The 12,224-nt window shown below is 38.6% G+C and overlaps 1 protein-coding gene across 1 annotated transcript in view; it reads right to left on the bottom strand.

Annotated features, from left to right (window-relative positions):
* The window catches only part of ANK2 (ankyrin 2), a 187,696-nt gene that overhangs the window by 16,284 nt on the left and 159,188 nt on the right, over positions 1–12,224 (bottom strand). Inside the window, 3 exon segments of the mRNA XM_032224365.1 lie at positions 931–1,062; positions 3,980–4,054; positions 5,392–11,332. Coding sequence (XP_032080256.1) covers positions 931–1,062; positions 3,980–4,054; positions 5,392–11,332 — 6,148 coding nt within the window.

Raw genomic sequence — 12,224 nt, 5'->3', positions numbered from 1 at the left:
AACTGAAATGACATAATAAGCGTAGTCACAATTTCACTTAGCAACCTCTTCAGTTAATGATATGGTAGAATTGCCAGGCCCAATTGTGGTTACTAAATGAAGATTACTTGTACATAATACGGTAATAGAAAGATAGTAATTATCTTGGCTGCTTAAATGAAATTATGAAGTAGCTAATAACAGTAATGGTACTGTTTATGTTTTATTTTTAAGCTGCCCCACATCACAAATGTAAGATTGGCAGCTATAGTGTATAAATTAGTTAAATACACTATAAATTAAAAGGAAGGAAAAAGATAATTTTATGAAAAAGTTCTTATATATTATGCACCTCTAAGAAAAATATATTGGAGGAGTACTAATAATGTTTGGCAATCATATTAGGAAGGAAAGACATGTCTATTCACAGAGCTTTATTATTCTTTTGAATACATGCAGGATATCCTGGAGAATACACAGAATTTACCTGGAAATTATGCAGGTACAGTTGCTCTGAAAATGGCAATTGCATAGGAAAGTAAATTTATCCTTCTCTACTTGAATCATTTTTTTAGTTTAAAACCATACTACCTTCAAGTTATTTTATGTCCTCCAAGAAAAGCATATAAACAGAATATGAGCATGCTAATTTATGTCATTGTGATAGAAACAGTTCTATATCATTGAGAACATGGAAAAAAGAAACATTAGAAGTCTTTTTCACCAGTGCTGTAGTCTCAGTAGACAGTATAGCTACATTTAGAGGCAGATTAGATAATAGATAATTATCATCTATAGAAGTCCATACGTAGTAGGAGTGTCCTTGTGTGTATGTAGGATCTCTATATATTGTTTTGTTTTTGTATGACACTTGCAGTCTCTTATGTACATTGCACTTGGCTGTCTGAATGGAAAAGGAGTGAGGGATGGTAACTGCTAAAATAAATATACCAGTAGCATGCTTTCCATCTCTTTCCAGCCAATATTTCAGTAACGCATGACTCTGATCCTGAAGAGAATTGGGATTCTCAACCCGAATTTGATGAATTTGTTCTTCAGTGAAATCCAGTTCTCTTGCTAACTCTGTAAGCACAAAGTATTCAAATAATTTTGACTAGTTGCAATTCTTTATAAATATCACTTATTGCTATTAGATTATATTCACCTCAGAATAAACCCTGTAAACACACATACATGCGTGCATGCACACACACAAACGTATCTATCTATCTATCATCTATCTATCATCTATCTATCATCTATCTATCTATCTATCTATCTATCTATCTATCTATCTATCTATCTATCTATCTATCCATTCACCCACCCACCAAACTTATAGACAATATTTTTCTTTACTGTATTTGTAGAACATAGTTAAGGTTATACTTGAACTATAACTTATACAGTTGCAATCCAGTTAGAATCACTACACTGCATTTGTTCACTATTACCACAATGTTTATTTAACTGAAGAATTCTCTGTAGCTTCAGGATCAGGAATGGCACTGTTTCTACCCCTCTTTTTCATTCTCCTAGACTCCCATTCCACAATCATCAAATTTTGTAGGCAAATTGCTAGATTATATGGGTGTGCAATTCTAATAGGTGCATTAAGACTCCAATAAGTTTAATGCATCTACTTTTAATGTACTTTTAAAAGATCTTCAGCATTTTAAAGCTAGATAAATTGCACAACAATTTCATCCTGCTCTTCTGGGAATATCATTGCATTATCTCTATGCTCCTTGTAAGTTGTAAAAAAGTTGCTATCTCGTTGTTCTTGGCGTTTTATGAATTCTGTTTTCTTATGAGACTATCATTCTATGGATTTTAAGGGAAAACTTATGAATGGGTTCAAACTACATTTAAGTATTTTTTAGAAATACAGACCAATTTCTATTAACTTTACTTCAAAGCAACAATAATACATCTGGATTACTCCTTAAGTACATAGATCAGCTGGTCTCCTACTATCTACAAAACAGATCATCCACATTTAGTACATCTCAAGAAGAACTGAAAGAGTTATTATTAGAACTGTTATCTTCTTTGTGCCTTTTCTTTTTATTCTAATAATAAAAACATAGATTATATTTATGCTGCATTACAATTTTACACTGCATCATGGTAGCCCAATTTTGTGGAGTGGCATTTTTGTGAGAAAACAGAAAATGCTATTTTCCCCTCATATTTGTTTATCAAATTTTTAAAACTATCTATGTTCCTCACAGCAAGACTGTAGGGGGCATGTTAGCTTGATCTCCTAGGCAACGTTTTTTTGGAAATTACTAAACACTGAACTTTTCCAAAAAGTTTTTAGGAAATGATAAATTTTGCTATTTAGATTTCCACTTATTTATTTTAAAATACTAAAGTTCTCGGGTGTTTTTAAATGAACACATGGTGCTTTTTCTTTACTGTGGGCATTTTATAGTATTTTGTCATTTTGTGAACCACTGTGAGTCAGCAAAGATTCTTTTCAACAGGGCTAATATCGTGTTTCCCCCAAAATAAGACAGGGTCTTGTTTTCTTTTTACTCACAAAATATGGCTTGGGCCTTATTATGAGGGGAGGGTTTATTGTTTTTGGGTTGCTGGGCGGCTGCTCTCTTCCGAGCAGGCTCTCAAAGAGCCAGGCACAGCCTCATGGGCAAATGGCTGTGTTGCACTGTCACAGCAGCGCAACACAACAGCCATGAAGCGACCACACTCACGAGCAGCCACCTGACAAACCCTGTTTCCATTCACTGACCTAGGGGAATCGCCAAACAGCATGATGCCTTCAAAATGCCAGTGAAAGACACTCTGCACAGCTGGACAAGTGGATTGCACAAACAGCTGTTCCACTCCCGCTCGCATGCCTCCCAGCCTCATGAAAGCTGGCCCAGCTTTCCCCGCAGAGCCACAGAACCTCCGCTGCTGCCGCCATCCCAGCATGGCTTTTTCTGCAGCTTCCAAACCAAGTCTTCTGGCAGTGGCTGCTCTGAGCCTACGCTCTATTGTTGTGGGCCAGCTGCCGGCAGAGCGTACAACCATAGAGCGTACGTCCAGAGCGGCCACTACTGGAAGACTCGGTTTGGAAGCTGCAGGAAAAGCCATGCTGGGATGGTGGCAGCGGCAGCGAAGATGCTCTGGCTCTGTGGGGAGAGCTGGGCCATGGCATTGTGAGGCTGGGAGGCACGCGAACGGGAGCGGAACAGCCACTCGTGCAACCCCCCTCTCCAGCCGTGCAGAGCACTTTTCACTGGCATTTCAAAGGCACCAAGCCGTGGGAGCTGGGTGGCAGAGAACAGGCACTCACGTGGCTTGGCGATACCCGTAGGTCAGTGAATGGTGCTGTGCCCGGCTGGAAAGGGGGTTTGCTGGGTGGCTGCTCGTGAGTGTGGTCGCTTGTGGTCGCTTTATGGTTGTTGTATGCGCTGCTGCGACAGTGCAACATAGCCGTTCACCCGAGGCTGTGCCCGGCTCTTTGGGAGCCTACTCGCAAGGGAGCAGCCGCCCGGCAACCCCCCTCTTCAGCTGGGCACAGCGCTGCTCACCAACCTAGCGGTATCCCAAAGGCGCCAAGCAACGCGATCACCTTTGCCCCCCCAGTTCCCGTAGCTTGGCACCTTCGGGATACCACTAGGTTACTACTCTGCCTGGCAGGTGAGGGGTTTTCCAGGAGGCTTATATGTGGGGGAGGGCTTATATTTTTGCCCACCAGAAAAATGTGACATGGCCTTATTATCAGGACATGCCGTATTTTCAGGGAAACACGGTAGTATTAATCTAAATAGCAATTCGGGGAAGAGTTAAAATCAAAGGAGGGACTGCTATTAGCGTTTTTTAATTACAATGTTTTAATGTTCAATCAGCATGTTCAATGATTCTGGGAGTTGTACTCAAAAAAATCTGAAAGTACAAGGTTGTATGGAATAAACAAATATGTGAAAAATGTTGTTTCTGGCAAAAAACACAGATTAACAACTGTGATATCTCCAAGATTATACTTTACCTGTCCAGCTGAATCCAAGATGATCAGCAATATGGGCTAGTCTTTCTTCTATTCTTTCCTGATTATCTTGTTGTTCTAAAATAAGATTAATAGGTCAGTTGTTTATTTATATGAAAATATTTTTTAAAAATGAAAGGAGTCTCCATAAAATAGGCCAGTGTTTTTTTAGAACAGTGGTTGTGTTTAAGTGAATTAAAGGCCTTGATAAATGACTAGATTTAAAATATTCTACTCTTCAGCATTCATTAAGAATTTCTTTCAAAAACGTGCATCAATATGTTATTGGAAACACTGTCCTAAATTTTATGTAAGATCCCATCTATTTTAAATAAAATAAAACAAAGGGAAACTAAATATTTTGCTAGGGTAGAGATTTCATTTTTCCATGCTACTTTGGTTAACAAATCAAATGTGTATTTGTGGCTCCTAGAATCACTCTGTGCCTTCTTCTCAAACATTGAACTACATGTTAAGCCACACAACTTCTAACAGCTAAAACAAGTCATGAATTATTATGTCAGGATGATATATTAAATCATATATTTAACCCAACATTTCATCTTTTTCCCCCTCATTTTTTTCGTTCTTCACAAAAGTAGGCATGGAAAAGCAAGCACAAACTTGTTTAGAGAAAATACGCATAAAAGCAGCAGGAAAAATATCCAAAAGCCAAGGCAATATCAGCAGAGTTTGAGTTTTTGTTTTCCCATAGAGACATTTTAGATCTTCAAAAAGTCTATTAGGAAATATATTCAGAATCCCACTATCATTTTCCTTAGTACCCGATAGTACTACTGTAAGAATGGATTCCTAAGAAAATATATATATATGAACATTCCTCTCTAGATTTTAGAGGACTGAATCCATAAATTCAGTATTTAAAAGTACCCTTCAATTAATTATGGAAGCAAAGTTCAATATGTTTTAGATTCTGATAACTTTCACCCGTATAAATGGATCTACATATCCAGAATTATAGTAATCTTACCTGTCTTTTTCTGTATCAAAAATATTTCATTAAAAAGATTCAAGCAGAGTGATGAAAAACCAAAAACTAAAACTTGCATTGGTCAGCTGTACTACAAGTGAAATAATGTTATAAGTTTATTAGTGTTGAAACAACATTAAGGAAGTGTGTGTTTATCATATGAGAAAGCTTATTTTGTTATATTTACGCTTTCCGTGAACATTTGCATTGTGCAATCTTGAGATTGTTTCAGAGACAGTAAAACACATAAAAAACACAAAACAAACGGAGCTCACACAAAGCACATTAATAAACATAGAAAGCTTTTTAAAACAACACATGAATCATACACCAAGAGCAGGGCAAGGAGTAAAATAGAAGAAACAGGCAAAACCTTGCGATTTATGACATGCGTAGCAAAGGGAACCCAGTGGCTGGCAAATACCTTCAACATGGTCAGGGACATTTTCATCAGGAATACGTTCAATCAGAGTCTCAATGGACTCATCCCATATGGGCCTGGTGTCAAAGATGTCCTCGGCAAGTGACTGCTGGGTCTCAATGGATGGCACATTTTCAATAACTGAAACTTCTAGGGCGCTACTACTTTCATCATCTGAAACTAATTCTTGTTCTCTCTCTGATTGTGTAAGCCTATCCACTAACTTGGAAGCTTCATCGCTAATCTCCTCAAAGAATTCTATAGAATTTTTGTAAAGGTCAAAAAAATGTTCCTTACTTTCTTTTGAGGGACTAACAGCATTTCGGGAAGCTGAGGCACTTCTGCTCTTAACAGGTAATCGTGAAGAAAATATCTTTGGTCGGGCAGTCATCAACTCATCTGATTCTAGTTCAAGCTTCATCTCACCCACCCTCTCTCTGGTCTCTGCTTCTGCCTCAGTGTAACTTCTAGCTTTGACTGAATGCTTAGCTTTTGAGTCCATGGAGGCACTGGCATCAGATTCAGATTTACTCCTAATGTCTTGTTTCATAGGTACTTTGCAGGTTACATCAGGGACTTTAGCTGATTCTGACTGCCAGGCAGATGTTTCTGTCTCTAAAGATTCTTGCTCACCTCTTTGAAAAATTGCCTTAACTGGAATTTTAGATTTTGGTTTGGAAGCATCATCCTGTGGTTCTTCCAGGTTGTCTATGAAGCCAACTGAAGGAAGGCTCTCAGCTTCTGACTTATCTGATGATGGGAATGTAGCTGGAGTAGCCCTAATGGGGATTTTGGATTTGCTTTCACTAGAAGGCACACTCTCCATGGCAGCTGTGGGGATTTCAATCACAGATTTCTGCTCCTCTGGGGAGGAATCTGGAGAATCATCTTCTTTTTCAGCACAAACAGACCTAGTGACTGTGGAAAAATGTAAGTGTACATCAATCACTGTCTGCTCAGGAGAGATAGGACAAGGCATCTGGGAGCTATCAAATGTATCACTACAGGGGAGGTCATGATCAGAATCTGTTCTTTCTTTCTTTGGTGATTTTGAAGAGGCTGAAATACCCATTTTAATAGGAATTCGAGATTTAACATCTTCTTTTGTGCTACATAAAGCAGCGGTCTCATCCTCTGATACAGGCATAAGGGGACTTTGCACAGCTGTTTCTGCTTTATTAAATTCAGAAGGTGCAACTGAAATCGAATATTGTTCCTCAGGGGGACATTCTAGGCCTTCAGCTTCTCTCATTTCTTCAGACAATGACACTTCTTCCTGAGATGGCTCCCCCATCTGGAAAAAGTCTAAGCTTTCATCAGAATAATTCCTTTTAGTCATATCAATGGCACCACTCCTTGTCATTTCAAACAATTTTCCTTCCTGGAAAAGAAAGGGATTTGGTTCACTGGAAGGAGTCCCATCTTCAGTAGGTGTTCTGGCTGGTGTTGTATCAGGCGTGGTGCCTTGTGATCTCCTGTCTACCATTAAGCCAAATATTTTTTGTTCTTCCTCCTTCACTCTAGCCTCAAAAGCATCATCATCTTCACGAATTTGACTCCACTTCTCAGAATCCACATCTGTCCTAGTTATAATTACTTGGCTAATTATTTCTTCAGCTTCATGCCTGATACCTTGTAGAGCAGCTTCATCAAGTGATGTAGAGACTGATACAGAAGATGCTGAAGCTGTTCTTTTCTGAAAATTGTCCATTTGCTTGGATTCTATCTCCATACAAACACCTTCTGGGATCTGAACTTCAGAACCTTCTGATAGTGTTCTATAAAGAGAATTCATGCTTGTAGCTTCAATCGTTTTAGTTTTTTTGTTATCATAATAGTTTTCCTCAGATGACTGGTCTATTCTTGTTTTAAAATTAATTTCTGTACTAATTTCATCATTAGTAAAAAAATGTTGTGAAGGGACATTTTCATAAGGGCTTGTCATAGGCAAATCACTACTTTTGCCAAATTCTTCTACATCACTTTCACATTTACTTTTTGGGGTTGTTGGAGATGAATATTTTGTGGTATGTTCTATGCTAGGAAAAGCCCTGTCTGTCGTCTCTAACCTGTGATCTGTTCCAGCCATATCACTTCCCAAAGGGCAGTGGTCAGGTGAAACATTAGTAGCCAATACATTATTTTGTGAAACACAGCAATGAGAAGTCCCAGATGTACATGAGTCCTCTGAAGTTCCTTCCATGCTAATTAAGTCATTTGGTATTATCCCTTCAGATGCTACACTATCTTTTAAAGAATCATCCTGCTGGTGTGATGCCATTGAAGTTTCATATAACTCAGATATTTTTTGAGCATCATCATCAGCAGAATGGTAGAAAGATTCCTCAGGTGGCATCATAGGGCCATTAGGGCTAACTGTATCACTCTCATCTGTACTATAGCACTTTGATTCACTAGCCTGTGCTATGATGCTGGCATCAGAAGCAAGTGAAGTATCACACGACATTTTGGTTTCCTCAGTTGGTTTATCAGATTCCGTGTTATCCTCCTCAGTACTGAATGCTTGCTGCTTAGACTCAATGGGCTGAAATCCTGTCTCTTCAGGACTGGAACTGGAATCCATATTGGAAAGATGAGGTGAAGAAGGTTGCAGTCTCATTGTAGGTTCCATTAACAGCCCAGAATCAGCTTCTTTTTTCAGCTTTGTTAATTCTGGTTCGCTTTCTGAGGAGGAAGAGCTCTTTCTAGATACAACTCCAGAAGTCACTATTGTAGATAAAGCATTATCTTCTAGAGTTGTTGAAGGCAGCCTTTCAGTTTCAGAAGCACCTTCTAAATCAGAAGTTGAAATATCATCTTGTTTGAAATCCTTTCTATAGTCCCTCTTCTGTTTTGCTTCCTGTTCCATCTCATCAAACATCTTAATTTTGGCCACCATTTTAAACATCTCCTCTTCTGGAGTGTACCTTTTCTTTGGTTCATCTTCTGAATCATCTTCTGGTTCTTCATTAACCTCAGGAATTACTGCAGACTTGGGTATATTTGCAAGAATCTGTGATTCAGTTATTTTTGGTGTGATTTCATAACTAATTTCTTCAGAGCTAGGAGTCTCAGGTGAAAGAGGACTTTTTCCTGAGCTCTCCAAAAGAGATGTTTGTTCTAGACTGTCATCTTCAGCGCTTCCATCAGGATCACGTAAGAGTCTAGATCGCACAGGTGCTAGTTCTGGGAAGTTTTCAGCTTTAGCAGGGGTAGCCTGAATGGGACCAGGACCTGGAAGGAAGCCAGCCTTTGATTTCTGTTCTACAGGGCTACTTTCCAGAGAATCACGACAGGGGGATTCTTTGGTTGGACTAGGTTCAAGGGAATCAGGTGTTTTACGTGAAGAATTATCCTCCAACACTGGGCTTGCTTCCAATGAATCTTTATGACTTATAGCTATGGATTCGTCTGCAGCTGGGCTAAGACTTTCTGCCTCATGGCTTGGAAATGAAAGCTCTAGTCCTCTGCTAATGGTATATGGCTCAAAGGATGTATCCTCATCTTTTTCAATAAAAGAATCAGTTGGTTCAGCTAATTTAGTTAAATGTCTTTGATCTGCCAGCACTGATGATTTATCATGGAGAGCATCTTTATCAATCAGAGTTGAGCTAGAATCTAGGCCTTTGGAGTGTTCTTCTGACATATGATGGGAATGGGATTCTGTGGTTTCTGCCATATCTTTTAGGTCTTTGTCACAAATAGTAATTTCCTTTTCTTTTGGAGAAAGCCCCCTTGGTGAATGCGTTTCTGGTGTCCTCTGCACTGCACTGGCTAATATAGTTTCTTCCGTCTGGTCAGCAGTTTCTGTTTTCTTAGATGAAAATGGAAGGCTCTCGGGGCTTGTTTCTGGAGTTTCTGCCAAGCCCTCATGCTTATAACTTTCCTCAGAGCTGTTCTGGGGAGTTCCATCAAGCAGGCTACCAATTGGAGAGTCTGCTATGCCTTCATGTTTAAGACTTTCTGAGCTGCCATCCAAAGCACCACTTTGCAAGGAGAGTGTGGGCAAAAACCCATCTTTCACATATTCTGATGTAAATGTAACATTGAATGGACTGGTCAAAACTTGATCTAAGTGAAGCTCACCTTCCTCGGTAATTGAAACATGCCGCAACTGTTGGTATTTATCATTATCTTCCAGCTCTTCTTTTATGACATCAGAAAAATCTGTTGATGTCTTTCTATCGGGACTAATCTGAAGCTCAGTATCTCCTTGGTCATCAACTGTTAGGGCTACATCTTTGGATTTTTCTTCAACAATGACAGGAGGTTCTTTTTTTCTGTCACTCTGTGATTTTGTGATTAAATCTTTCTTCAAGGTTATATGAGGTATACTCTGTGTGATTTTTTTAGATTGCAAACCTACCTCTGTCTGAGGTTCCTGGTCCTTTTTGCTTTTGGGACTGTCTCTTTTATGTGTGTCTCTAGAGGTTAATGCTAGCTTCTTTTCACTTTCTGCTTGACAAGCTCCTTTTTTAGTTGTCCCTTTGTCAGAATCCTGTTGTTTCTGCTTTACAGACTTATGCTCAAAAAGTCCAGCTTTATGCTTTGATGGGTCTTGACCTGACTGGAAAGCTTTCATTAGTTCACGAACAGACATAGTTTCTTCAATTCTTTCTGTTTTAGAAGACGGTGACACAGAAGGCTTCTTGGATGTGGGAGAAACAGGAGGCTTTTTAGCTGTGGGAGAAACTGATGGCTTCTTAACTGTGGGAGAAACTGGTGGCTTCCTTGACGTGGGAGAAAGAGTTGGCTTTTTTGTGGTAGGAGAAACAGCTGGCTTCTTAGTAGAAGGAGATGACAGTTTAGAAGGAGAGGAAGAAGCAGCAGAAGTCTTTGGAGAAGGTGGAATCTTTGTGGCTGATGGAGAAGTTGAAGTCTTTGTGGAAGAGGGAGAACCTGGAGGTTTTGTTTTACAAATAATCTTTTTAGTCTGTGATGGCTTTGTAACAGGCTTCTCAGATCCCTCTTTTCCTTGAAGTCGAACTGGCAACTTTGAACGCCCTTTCTGTTCATCTTCTACTCGCTTCTGAAGAGCTTTCACTTTATCTTTAATTGACCCAATAGGGGTTTCTTCTATAACTGGAGAGACAGCAGTATCTTTCACAGGCTCTGCAATAGATAATAGTTGTTCTTCATCTAAAGATTCCTCTGAACTGACTTTGTCTATCCCTAAAGGTTTATCCTTTCCTTGGGTTTCTTCAACCTTTAGATTTAATTTGTCTTTTAATTTCTTTCTAACAGGTTTTTTAATTTCCAGGGTAGGTTTGCATTGAGCTTGCTTCTTTTTGTCTTTTTTATCTGCTTCAGAACCTCTGCTTACAACAACAGCTTCAAATCTTTCTTCTACTATGTCTTCTTGAAATGTCTTCGGTTGCATTTCATTCAAAGACACATAAACTTTTAGATCTTCGCTGAGATAATCAATCATTCCTGTCATATCTTTTGTTTCTTTCTTTGATTTTCCTTTGCCTATTCTATTTTCTACACAAACAGGCTCGCAAACTTCCAAAGGAGCATTTTGCTTGGCCTCTTCAATTTCTTCATCACTTAAAAGAACCCAATCTTCTTCCACCAACTTTTTTTCCGAAGCAGATCTCTGCAAAGCTGGCTTTTCTTTGGGGTAACTCCCACTTCTTAGAATTTCATTCACTTTTTCCAAGTCCTCTTTAACTCTTTCCACAATTTCAAATGGTTCTCCAGGCTCTTCATCTGCTGCTTTTGTAAGATCTTTCACCTTAATAGAATCTGTTTTTTCAGAAGAGTCTGTTGTCAAGATTACAGTCATTTTTATCAAATCTTGTTTCATCTCAGAGACTTCAGACAGCAAATCTGGACTTGCTAGGACGGGAACATCATTGACAAGATGGCTTTTCAAGACAGGTGTTTCTGTAGATTCTGTTTCGTCATCATCTTTGATGGAAATAGGGGAAAACATTGGAAATAAATGGAAATCAAAAATAGAGATTGTCACATGTAATCAGGATTGAAATGACTGTTTTTGATTGCAGCAGGATCAACAAAATGGTCTGGGAATGGTGGGTCCACAAATCTGATGGTGGGGGAAAAAAAGCAAAGCAAAGCTAATAGGGAAAACTGAAAAGGAAAGTAAGCAGGAAATAACTTGCTTAGTTTTTGCAGTCCAACACATCCATACACACAAACACCAAAGCTTTTATAAACTAAGACGCCATAAAAACAAATTAAGAAAAGGAAAAGAAAGTGTGGAATTTACACAAAAAATAGATATCTCAAGATTGTTCAGATGTTACAGATCAATGCTCAAATAAAAATAGAACAAAAGGAGGATTGTAATTGGTTGAAAACTGATATCCTCAAAGAGAAAGCCAGTGGTAGCAAACTTCAGAACCATAAGTAGTTATTATATAAACAATTATCCAATAATCAAAGTAATAATATCTATATTTACATTTAATTCTACAATACTTTACAATAAATGAAATACATTGATATCTGAGGTAGCTGCAAACCGGCATTTCATCTAAGGGGAATCTTACATCCAAATAATGACAAAGACACAAGACTTATTTCAAGAGGCATGGTCCTACTTTGGAACATCCTCATATTGAAATAAATAAGTAAATAAGATGGAAAAATAAGGGGAAGGAGGTAATTAAAACACCACCACCGCAGAACAGAGGTTTCAAATGTTCAGGGAGAAAATGTAATGAATGGTAACCAAAAACATTCACACAGAGATATACAGACACAAACATACACACGATATATACATACATATAGATATATATGTAAGCCAAGTTATTTCCATGCAAAGCAAAGTTGTTGCATACATTGCAGGTAACTATTCTTACATC

This window comes from Thamnophis elegans, chromosome 9 (genome assembly GCF_009769535.1).
Source record: "Thamnophis elegans isolate rThaEle1 chromosome 9, rThaEle1.pri, whole genome shotgun sequence".
In the NCBI taxonomy this organism is placed as follows: Eukaryota; Metazoa; Chordata; class Lepidosauria; order Squamata; family Colubridae; genus Thamnophis; species Thamnophis elegans.
This window is presented reverse-complemented; position numbering and strand designations above follow the sequence as displayed.